The sequence below is a fragment of the Nannospalax galili genome, unplaced genomic scaffold (genome assembly GCF_000622305.1).
Source record: "Nannospalax galili isolate Female #2095 unplaced genomic scaffold, S.galili_v1.0 scaffold181, whole genome shotgun sequence".
Lineage (NCBI taxonomy): Eukaryota > Metazoa > Chordata > Mammalia > Rodentia > Spalacidae > Nannospalax > Nannospalax galili.
The window spans coordinates 244,715-257,849 of record NW_008344645.1 but is presented as its reverse complement, the minus strand read 5'-3'; the positions used below and the strand labels follow the sequence as shown (position 1 = coordinate 257,849).

At 37.6% G+C, this 13,135-nt stretch overlaps 1 protein-coding gene across 1 annotated transcript in view; it reads right to left on the bottom strand.

Moving 5' to 3' along the window:
- Nucleotides 1–13,135, bottom strand: part of Lmo7 (LIM domain 7) — a gene marked incomplete in the record, with an annotated part of 227,110 nt that overhangs the window by 120,790 nt on the left and 93,185 nt on the right. The window contains 1 exon segment of the mRNA XM_029567275.1: nt 7,386–7,455. Coding sequence (XP_029423135.1) covers nt 7,386–7,455 — 70 coding nt within the window.

Genomic DNA, 13,135 nt, shown 5'->3' with positions numbered 1-13,135 from the left:
GTGAGAGAGAGAGAGATAGATAAGTGTATAATGGTGCTTGTGGATCCCAGGGACCCAATGAAAGAAGAAAGCAGACCCCTACAGGTTTTCCTCTGACCTGCACACACACACACACACACACACACACACACACACACACACACACACAAATGAAGAAAAAAAAAAAACTTAAAAATAGCTTTATCACCAAAAGAGAGGAGAACATATTTCCTGCCCTCCTAGAGAAAACAATCACACAAATATTTCAAGCAAAGCATTTACTATATTTCTAAGTCATGTACTTCTCTGCCCACTTGCCACTGCTCTCATCATACTCTTATGTTTTTTCTCATAGGTCCATGTACAAGGAAATGTCTACTGCCTTGGTTTAAAAGCTAAACATAGGTCATTCACAGCTCATTGAGCTGAAAAGGTATAGCCAAAAAGACTCTAGAAGGAGTTGTGAAAGAGAGGACATAAAATACTCTATGTACTCAGCTTATACTTTTACACAGAAATCCTTACTGTATTTGACTCACCTTGTTGCATTCACTCCTACACAACCATTATTTACAAAATCCAGTTCAACCGACAAAACTTAGTCGAATAACCCAAAGGCAATCCATGCTCTTGACTACAGCCCATTTACCTAAAACAACCACCTTCTTTTTTAAAAAAATTTTATTGAGCTGTTGTATTTCCATACAACAGTTCTTAATCAGATTTAGACCCCCTCCTTCATTCCCCCACCAGACCTCATGTATTCTGCCATACATGGTAAGTCCTATCCAGCCAAGCATTTGTACTCAGATGTCCCTCAGTGTAAATTCACCCACAACCACCTTCTGAAGAAAGGCTAGCCAGTGACCAGAAAAGAATGACCTGGTCCACTCAAGACTCCTCTCTTCTGAACCTTAATACGAGACACCATAAGAAGAGTCCCATTAGAATGAAACACTTCTTCATCTGACTTGGCCTAAATCATCTCTTAGCTTTGCTACGCAAAAAAACAGGCACTGTATATAAAACTGATTAAATGTAGTTGGAGAGTCACTGAGTAAGACACCTGACATTGACTTCTTACTTCCTCATACATATGCACATATGCAAACACACGCACACATGCACACACGTAAAACTGGTGAAATCTGCCTTTGGACTGTATCAATGTCAGTTTCCTGTTTCTGGACATTGTATGTGAGATGTTACATTGAAGGAATTAGGAAATGGTATAGAAACTCTCTTTGTACTTTTTACAACTTTCTATGAACTTAACTAAAACCATTTACCTATCTGCATTTGTTTCCTACAGCTACCACAACAAAATATACCAAAAACTAGTGGCTTAAACCAACAGTTTTTATTTATTTATTTATTTATTTATTTATTTATTTATTTATTTATTTAGTATTTATTTATTATCTGGCAGTTCTGAGGCCAGAAGTCCAATATCAAGGTATTGGTAAAGCCACACTCAGTATGAAGCCTGTGGAAGTCTTCCTAGCATCTTGCTAGATTTCAGAGGTTCACAAGCAGTCTTGGGTGTTCCTTGGGTTGTGGATACATTAATGATGACAATCTTCCTATCTGTCTTCACATGGCCATTATTTTATAGGGACATGTGAGGTTAGAGACCCACTGTACTCCAGGATGATCTCATCTGAACTAATTATAACATCTGTAACAATCCTACTCCCAGCCAAGGTTATATTCTAAGGTACGGGGGTTTAGACCTTCCATATGTTCTTCTTTGGGGGATATCCTTCAACCTATAACACTATCCCACTAAGGACTCAATTCCACAACAGAAATATTCATTCATTTAAAAATTTTTGACCATTTGGGGCTAGAGAGATGGCTCAGAGGTTAAGAGCACTGACTGCTCTTGCAGAGGACCCAGGGTCGATCCCCAGCACACATATGGTGGCTAAAAACTATCTCTAAGTCCAGTTCCAGAGGATCCTACACCTTCTTCTGACCTCCATGGGCATTGCATGACATGGGTGCACTTATACACATGCAGGCAATACACTCATACACATTAAATATAAAATAAATAAAATATTTAAAAAAAAATTTTTTGATCCTCTATATATATCAGTCACTATGTTGGGTGCTGTGAACATGAAAATTAGTAGTATGAAATCCGGCCCAGATTATTCCTCTTTCTTTTGCAAATAGAAGGCTTCTGTCATCTTCCTTGAAGAATTCTTAGAGCTCAATCTTCACTGTACTGTGTCCACTCTGCTGGGGGTGTCAGGCTACTATGCTGTTCTGTAGCACATTTACTCTGCCATACTGTTTACTTGTTGATCCACATGGTTCTCTCTCCCCCTTGCTGCAGTCAAAGTTCATGTTTATCTTTGCTCCCCATGACATCCCTACATGCTAGAAAAGGCCTCAATATAATAGGCCCTCAATTATTTGTCAAAAGAAAGAACATGCATTAAAGATGTATATGTTAAACTCTCTGTACGTTATCCTTTTGAATCCTCATGTGACCCTTTCCCAGGTAGATGCTGGAACTCTAACTCACAAGTTTTGTCAGTGCAGTTGTGACAAGTACCAGCAGTCAAACAAGGCATGAGCTCACTTCATACCAATTGGACTTAGCCCATTCTACTGCCAAAGTCATTCTTCCACAACCACAGCCCAATGAAAATGCTTAGTGTCTTGTGTTTGGAAAATCATTCTATTTAATATACCGGAAATACATTTCATTTTAGTTTCTAAAGATAAAATCCAAACTGGGGAGAATTTCTGAAGCTTGAAATAGAAATACTTGGAGAGGGTTTGGGACTTAAAATAAAATACATTTTTGCTTGCATCTAATCATACAATCATAAAATTGGATAAACCCTACAGTGGCCAACAGTAACAAACACCACAGTTCATGCATTCCCCATACTTGGGGTGTGTTTGAGATCAAAGGCTAATTTCATTTAAAATGCAGATAACTGAGCCAAGAAATAGGAGTTCAAAATCAAAATATTAAACTAAGAATAACTCAGGCCACTGGAAAAGATAGAGTAACAATACAATTTGTAAAAATTCCTTTATAAAAGTCATTTTTATATAAAGCAAATTTATTTTATTTGACTATTTCTTCCTAGAAAGACTTCAGGAAACAAAAAGCTTTGAGTGTATCCCTTAAATAATAGAAGATAAACTATTATATATATGCATATACATGTATAGATGATGGGCCTTTTACCTACCTAAATTTAAAACTAGTAAAATTAGGTCAGCTACCGATTCATAACTGATATAGAATAGAGGTAACTTGATCAGAAGGAAGGAATTAATATTGGAGCCAACTGGGTACTTTACATGCCTTCTAAACATCAAAGGAAAACTATAAACAATTTTCATTCCTTCTCTCCTAGACAGATATTTTCCAGTAATAAATACTTTATAAAACTTATCGCCTTAGCCGGGCATGGTGGTGCATGCCTGTAGTCCTAGTACTTGGGAGGCAGAGGCAGGCAGATCTCTGTGAGTTCAAGGCCAGCCTGGTCTACATAGTGAGTTCCAGAACAGCTGGGGCTACAGGGAGACCCTGCTTCAAAAAGACAAAAAAAAAAAAACCTATCGTCATCAAAGTTTCAAGAGCTGATCATCCCTCCTACAAACCCAGGACCTACTACAATGCTATCTGAAACTACCCTGGCCATACAGCTCTAAAGTCATGAACTGCAAACCAGAAGTTCCTTCAATAGATTATAAGCACCTTGCCTACCCCATAGATAATCAGTTTTGCTTTATAGTCCAATTATTAATTATGCAGTACTTTGTGAGTTTTTAAATTATCACCAGTATTGTTTTAAGATTTATATTTATTATGTTTTAATTTAATTATGTGCATATGTGTGTGTGTCTGAGTGGGGGTATAGGACATGAGTGCAGGTGCCCTCAGAGTACAGAATAGGGCAGGAGATCCCCTGAAGCTGGATTTACAGACAGTTGTGAGCCACCCAACAAGGGTACTGGGGATCGAACTTGGAATCTCTGCAAGAGCAGTATGTGTGCTTAACAACTGAGCCATCTCTCCAGCCCACCAGCACCGCTTTTTAAGGACTTTTTTTTAATAGCTTGAAAATTCTCTATTAATCACATTTAATTATAATTTTTTCCAAAGGCATTGATTGGCCCATGTTATTATTAGTCAGTCCAGTTCTTAGTCATCCAAATAACCACATAATGACAGTGTGTAGCATTTTTAATTAAAAAAAAAATCTTCAACTTAAAGATAGAAGGAGAGCTGAGGATATGGCTGGGTGACAGAGTACTTGACTAGCATGCACAAAGCCCTGGGTTCAATCTCCAGCATCACAAAAAAAAAGTCATAGTAATAAAGGTAGGTGGCATAGTAGAGTCATCACTGTCACTTTATGGGTGATATGACTGTGACAAAGAGGAAGGCAGTGACCTACAGCAGCAACAGGAAACATACAACATACAACAAAAGGATTAACCAGCACTGATTATTCTGAAAATATATTTTTCATCTACGTGCTGTGTGAGAGTAATGCGTGAGTCTGAAGGGGCAGAAACACAGCAACCAGGGAACACCTGACAGTCTGGAGAGCCCCAGTGGTCAACTAGAAAATAGCATATGGAGGGCTGAACGCCAAAAGAAATGTAAGCCACTCACGTGTAATTTGTGGAAGAAAGAAGGCCAAAAAAAAGAATACAAAAGTTTGAAGGATCCATAAATGGGACATCTATATCATACCCCTCCCCGGAAGCTTCAGGAATCTCTGCAGAAGAGGGAGTGGAAAGATTGTAAGAGCCAGTTGGTGGATGACCACAAGGAAACAGTGTTTTCCAGACATCAGGGAAGCTGCACACATGAATCCAAGGTTATGTCAACATGAACAAGATCTGCTTAAGCTCAAGTCAGACAAAAGCCCAGCAGGAGAGAGTAGGTAGGCACAAAGTCCCAACCCTAACCACGGAGGGACTGGCATTTGATAGTTACACAGAAAGGAAGAGCTGGTTTTCTTGAAGGGTGTGACCCCTGGTAAGTCAAGGACACTTCAGGGCAGATTCCACACTCAAGAGAACTTGAGTAACACAAATTGGACTGGATAGGGAAAAAAAAAAAAAAAAAAAAAAACCATGAAGGTGTCTGGGTAGGGAGGTGGGGTAGATCTGGAAGGTGTTGGAGGAGGGGTAGAATATGACCAAAATACATTGTATAAAACTCAAAGAATTAAAATATTTTAAATTTTCAAATAAATAAAAACAAAGGTCTCCTGACTTAAAAGAAATGGCGAAAGGAGTGAAAAATAAGAGTTATAAAAATACTTTTTCTAAAAGCCTATCCTAATTTCTATAGTAATTGCAGATAAGGGAACCACTGTGACCACCTTTTTACATTTAAAAGACATAGAAATCTAATTTTGAAGTGAGACCATCTTTAGTAATCAGGGAAATGCAAATTAAAACTACTTTAATATTTCATCTTACCCTAGTCAGAATGGCTAAGATCAAGGAAACAAAAGACAAGTGCCTGTGGTAAGAATGTGGGGAAACAGGAACACTCATTCAGTTCTGGTGGGATTGCAAAGTGGTGTATCCACTATGGAAGTCAGTTTGGAGAATTCTCAGAAAACTGAAAATAGACCTACCGCGTGATGCAGCTGTACCACTCCCTGGCATGTACCCAGAGGACTCAGTATCCCACTATAGAGATACTTGCTCCACCACGTTTGTTGCTGCTCTTTTCACAATACAAAGAAATGGAAACAACCTAAATGCCCCTCAACCAATGAATGGATAATGAAAGTGTTGTACATTTACACATGGTGTTCTATGCAGCTGTAAAGAAAAATTATATCTTCAGGTAAGTGGATGGAACTAGAAAATGTTATACTGGATGAGATAACCTAGACTCAGAAAAACAAGGGATGCATGTTCTCTCTCAGTTGTGGATCCTACTCCAAATCGTTAGATACAAATGTAGCTCTCACCATTCACCAAAGAAGCTTCTTTTTGCAACAAATGGAGACTATTACAAAGTTCCTCAACTGATCACAATGCAGAGAAAAAGTGACTCTGTGGTGTCCAGCTCTAAGTGATTCATCCATAATGAAACCTCTACATCTAAGGCTGGTGGAACATCAGGGAAAAGGGGGTGGGAAGAGTAAGCATAAGAGTAAGAGCCAGAGGGACAGGACACCTGTTGTTAATGCATTCTAGACATGACAGGGAAGCTGTGACAATGAGATCTCCACAGTATGGGAGTCTAACAGGATCTTCACAGTGACAAGACAAGTTGACATGCCAAGGTTGGTGGGGGAAATTTCACCTCAAGAGGAAGAGCTGCAGACAATCAATGAATGCTAAGGGAGGAGAATCAGTCTTCTCCAGGGGCAAGCTCTCTGAGAGGTTATCTAATCCCAAGTTGTTAGCCCTAAAACATGTACACACAAGCACTGCTAAATGGACAAAATGTATTATACATATATATATATGTACATATGTATGTATATTTATATAACAATAATCATCAAAGAAGGGGACAAAAATTGTGAAGGAGATTGAGGAACATGGGAGCGATAGAAATGATGCAAATACAATACTCATTGATAAAAGTCTCCAAATAAATTTTAAAATTACATTTAAAAAGATAGGGGACTGGAGAAACGGCTCAGTGGGTAAGAGTGCTGGCTGCTCTGGCAGAGGAACTGGATTCAGCTCCCAGGACCCACATGGTGGCAAACAACCATTAGTTCCAAGGGAATCGGACATTTTCTTCTGACTTCCACTAGCTTTGTATGCACATGGTACACTTACATCCATGTAGGCAAATTACTCATACACATAAAATAAAAATAATAAATATTTTTAAAAGATAGACAAAGAAACAAGTTCTTATACTCAATGCCAACATTCACCAAAAAATAGTGTAGTAGACAGGAAAATATTATCAAGGTAGATTATATTAATAAATGAAAGTGGGACAATGAAACTCAAAACTCTGTATTATTATGTATGTTCAAAAGAATCTCAGGGCCGGAGAAATGTTTCAGCAAGTAGAAGTACTTGCTGTCAGGTCTCATAATCTGAGTTTGACCCCCAGGACACATGATAAGAGGGGACCAAGCCTCTCAAGTTGTCCTCTGACCTCCACATGTGTATGTGGCATGCACACACCACACACACATTTTTTAAGCATCTGAGAAAAAAATCAATTGGCAATAACTATGGGATTTTAAAATTTCTCTCTTCTCCCTATTTTGAGATATGTAACATAATATCATTAATTACATTTACTCTACTATATAACAAAATACCAGAATGATATCACATTGTACCCCAGAAATATGTACAATTGTTATTTTCTATTAAAAATAAAACTAAAAAAAGAAATCTAGTTTTGACAGTAACTTGTTACTTACCAAGCCTGCTATTGGTGTAGACAGTCTATTGATCTTCTTAATGATGCCAGGTTTTAGCTTGTTAATCAAACTGAAAGTAAATAAAGAAATAACAAATGCAGTTACAAAAACATCAATGTGAGTCCAGTGCTCTTTAAAATATTTTCAAAGCTCCCAAGTAACACAATTCTCTCCTCAAATGTGTTGTTTTGAGTCAAAGGCCCATCAGAAGACGAACAATCCAAAACTTTTTAGAAGTCACAAAACTAAGAACTTCACTACACAAAAGGATGAAAGGGTTCTCCCTGGATTACACAGACACACATTTATATCCAAAGCCATGTTTTTAAAAATAGTTTCACATGTATTAAAGAAAGATGCTGTTTGCTTCTGTTTCAACGCCCAATTTGAGAATCTTCTCATCATAATGCAATCCACTTGGCCCTAAGAACACTTTTTCCTAATAATTGTCCCTGGGAATTTTTTTTTCTCACCCAGGTGGTATTTTGAAACATACCTTCCAACCCACTTTGTTTCACCACATTTAAAAACTGCAGAAGAACTCATCCAAATAATTGGCTATTTCTTACTGGTAACTCATTCAAGCCCATGACTAATTGTTTTGTTATCAGAGAAGAATGACTGGGTAAAAATCAAATGTATCAGAACTCCTCCAAATTACCCCAGAATCTAATATTGAAAAGTTTAAGTTTCTATGACAGATACTACAGAAATATCTATGCCCCTATACTCCAAAGCACTAGGAAGGAAACTCATCTTTGACAACCACATTCAAAGCACAATTTTGCTTCTAAATCTAGATCGTTACTGATTTGTCCTTTTGTTGTTAAATGATACAATGCCAGACCATATAGTGACTGAATACTACAATAATGTTTTTCCATTAATATGAGCTTGGCTAATTAATAATTAATCACTGTCACAAATAAATATCTTCAAAGTGATTTTTTTCTATTTAATAATTTATCCACAAAATAAGCCATTCTTTCTTCTATAATAGAACTTCAAAAAGAAAGTAAATAAGGAAAAAGGAATGGAATCATCTAATTTACAGGTCTCTTCTTTGCAATGGGCACCAGGAAAAGAAAATAAATGAATTTTGTGGAATGTCACTCTTTTGGCATTCCAGAGATTTCTATATACACTTGAGAATGCTAAGAATTAAAAAGACAAAAAGTCTCAATTTAATAACTTTCAGAATGTGGTTCAACAGGATTCAAAATTACAAAACAGAGGTTTGTGAAGATTTAACCTGGCAAACAAAAGCTGTTTTCCTGTTTTCACCACTTGTTCTCACAAAGATCTTTAGACAACTTGATTACAGATAATATAACCATCGGCCTGGCTTTGGGGATGGAGAGTGCTGGGACTGGAACCCAGGGCCTCATGTGTACTAAGCAAGTACTTTAGTACCAGCTACACTCTCACCCCACCCCCTCAACTTTACGTTATCTCCTCTAGTTATAATTCCACGAGTCCTAATTTCTGATCTGTACACTCAAAGTCCTGTAAGAAGGAAAGCTTTCTCCTTCTTTGTCCATATTCTCCTCAGTCACCAACTGAGGAGCTAGAAAATGATTAAGCAGATTTGTAACAAATGACGGCTCCAAATGAAGTCCTCTAGTTGTTCCCTCTCAGCTGGGTGTGTCTATAATTCTGGAATTTTTGCACATCTATTGCTGCTGGCATTTTTGCAGTATGTAGAATAATAATAATAGCTCAGGCAGTGCTTAATAGCAACATAATTCTGGCATAGTATAAATCAAGAAGTTCTTTACAGCTGTTGACCACTAGCTCAGTGATGATATTTTTCAGAGTAATACTTATCTTAATATGTAATGTTTCAATGACATAAATTAGAAGCTGATATGGGCAGAGGCAATAGATGACATATCAGGAAACTTTGACCACAGTTGTCCTTTTAGAGGAAGAGCGCCATAAATTCCTGCTCCACTCCTTAGAGTCACCAGTGACTCTGGCCAGGTCATTTCATTTTCCTGTTTACATAATTTATCACTTTAGTAGGGTAAGGTTAGTAATTTCAGGAGTTTTTTTTGAGATTCAATTTCTGAAATGAATAATAAAACAGATTACGCTCAATGAAGGAAGGGACAGAGGAAGTAAGGGGCAAAGGTAAAGGAAATGGCATAGACAGATAATGTCGTCCAGTGAGTTTACTAACTCCTCCCTCACTGACAGGTTTGGCCAGAGATATTACTTAAAAGCAACACATGCACCATGGATTAGTCTTCCTTCCCCACTCCTGAACCTTCTTGTACGTGCAAACACTGAAATAACCACAAGGGAAAACAGCACTCCGGAGAGCACACAGTCCACCCTCCAGGGAGCTGAGTCACTAGAGGAAAATGCTGTTTTATTTTAATCCTCATAATGATCATCAGTTCTGAGCACTCGAAAAAGGAGGAAATAACCATACAGTTTTGGAAAATACTGAGCATGTACTCACTTGAATTATAAATTGTTTTCATACACAATTTAAAGGAGAACTTTTAGGATAAAGAATTTTATTTTATTTTTTTTAAGTTTTATAAGATCTAAGCACAATTGGATGAAATTTAAATATCCCTAACAGAATACAGGCAGGGTCTCAGGTTAACCAAATACAAGCCCTATGTATGGAAGTACTCTTTAAGAAACAGAAATTCTTTGCATAATAAAGGGCTCTTGAATTTTGCATGTGTAATTCACAAAGGGGACACTGACTTCAGGTAACTGCCTCTGCCTGATTCAGACTACAGCATAAACTTCCAGATGCTTCCATGGCATAGGATCTAGAATTAGTCACAAGACCATTTTATCAGCCTGCATCTCTATGTTCCACCCCAACCCTGAGCAGAATTATTACATATCTACACCCCCAAGCCCTCCTAATAATTCGATCCCTCTTGTGGAGCATGCTCATAATAATGTCAACAACCCTTGTCCTCATCTCATCCCTTGCTGTGTGGCCTGAATGTCTGTGATCCTCCTAAAATACTCATGTTTAAATTCTAATTTCCAAAGATACGTTATTAAAAGGCAGGGACCTTTGGGAGGTGGCAAGTTCATGAGGCTGAACCTCACAAATGGGATTAGTGCCCTCAGTCATCAGGCCTTGCCCTCCCACCACATGAACGTGAAAAGGAGAAGATGTGTACTTAGGAAAGAAAGACCATACCTCACATGGGACAGCCAGGCTGCTGCCACCTTGATCTTCAACTTCTAGGCCCCACAACTGTGAGAAATGAATTTCTGTTGTTGTAAGCCACTTGTTATTGTCGTCCCAGTGAACTAAGTTCTCTCCAAGGGTCTTCTTTCTTCCTCCGTCATCCCCCATGTCTACTCTTCTCCAAAAGGGCTGAGTTACCGTGGTTTGAAAGTTGGCTCTATTCACATGCCTTTCTATCTGTGAATATCTCCTTTATAACTAAAGTGTGACACTCAGAAAACTAGCCATAAAGCTCAATATGGATCAGACAGGAAAGGTTTTAATGGTAATTGAATTTAACACGTGACTTCAGATTTGCAGGAGCGCCAAACGCGAACTTCACTTTTCCCTTTATCAGAAAGCTCTTTGGCAAGGGGACATAATTTAACGATACCTTTTGCTGGTTCCAAAAATTTTCAAATTAAATGAGAGACATACTTGGAGGAATGTACTAACACACTGAAAGAACTTTTAAACTTATAAATTATTTTATTAGTCATTCACACAGGGGCATTTCTAATGCTGTCTGCCACCACATTTTTCAATTATGCATCTTTGATATCAAACTTTAATGATTAAGACAATTTTTAATTTATTTTCATTCATGTTCTTATTTTTGTTTTTAAGACAAAGCTCCATGTAGCTCAGGCTAGCCTCAAACTATGCAGTCAAGGATGACCTGGCACTCCTGATCCTCCTGGTTTGCCATCACACTTGGTCAATGCAGTGCTGGGGTTTAAACTCAGAGCATCACACATACAAGACACATACGCTGTCAAGTGAGCTATGTCCTCATTCCCCATTTTAAAAAAGATGCAATAAAGATGTCACATCTTCCTAACAAATTGGAGATATTAATACCATATATATATAAAATCCTCTGGAGGACATTCATTCATTCATCTGCTTTTCTTCTAAATACAAATTCTGTTCATTATACATCAGAATGCTTACAAAAGACAGCCCTGGGCTCAGTCATAAAACAAGCAGATAGTACAGCTGCGGCAGAAAGTCCTGAAACCATCTCCTTACTTGGGGTACAACAAATTTTGGTGTACGTAAATGCTTCTAAACCTCTAACTTATTTAAAGAGGTAAATTAAGAAAAAAATTACTTCAATAAAATGCTAGAAAAAATTTACCCACAATACCTCCTCTCTAATTTTTCTGTTCCCAGACACTAAATTTAAGGATTCTCTCCTAATTGTCAAAATTGATCGATCAGGAAAGTAAACTGTCAGATACAGGCATTTGGACTAGTTATCTTAAAAAGATGTCTTTCTAAGATTATAAATTAATGGCCTTTATCTAAATGCATAAGTTGTGATATTTTAAAATAAAAAGCACATTGAATAGACATTTCCATGGGTAACAAAATTAGCATTTGTCATTTAAAATTTTAAAGTTTAAAGTAATTGGTATAAAGAATTCTGATTGTGCTAGTATTTTCAAAGATAAGTGCTAAAATTAGTATGCTCAACTTGAAAATAAAAACTTAACAATAAATGCCAAGATGGGGAAAAGTATGGAAAAGCTAAAAGTCTATACCAGTGCAATTTAAAGTCATCATTTCTCTAAGATGGGGCTATCTTTTAAGTATTTATTATTATTTTTTTAATTATGTGTACTTGTAGGGAGGGGTTATGTGCACATGAGTGCAGGTGCCTGTGGAGGCCAGAGACTTGGGATCCCCTTGAGTTACAGACAGTTGTGAGCAACCCAGCATGGGTAATAGGAATCAAACTCTTGAGTCTTCTGCAAGAGCAGTATGCACTCTTAACCTCTAAGCCATCTTTATGGTCCCAGGGACTTGCTTATTCAGCCTGATGGTTATGTTTGAAATACATTACAGTTCCTGAAGCAAGAGGCTGGAGAGATGGCTCAGCAGTTAAGAACACTGGTTGTTCCTGCAGAAGACCCAGGTTCAAATCCCAGCACTCACATGGCAGCCAACAACTGTCCATAACTCCAGTCCCAGGGGGATCCAACAGTCTCTTCTGACCTCTGCAGGCATTGCACAACACGTGTGCACTTACCTACATGCAAGCAATACATGCATACACATAAAAGTAATAAATAAAATTTAAAAATAAATAAATAAATAAAGTTCCTGAAGCAAAACTCAAAAGGCCTGACAGCTGATTCCTCTAATTCTGGGAAAACTCAGTAAATAAAGACTAATGGAAACACTCCCTCACACAATAGCTGCAATATACATATATATAGCGTGGAATAAACCTGACCAAAGACATTAAAAACCTCTACAATGAACATTTTAAATCTTTAAAGAAAGAGATAGAGGAAGACATCAGAAGATGGAAGGACCTCCCATGCTCATGGATTGGAAGAATTAATATTATGAAAATGACCGTCCTACCAAAAGCCATTTATAGAATCATTGCAATGCCAATCAAAATCACCCATGACATTCTTCACAGAATTGGAAAAAAAAAATCCTAAGATTCATATGGAAGCACAAAAGACCTTGGATAGCCAAAGCAACCCTGAGCACCAAGAGAAATGCTGGGGGGATTACTATACCC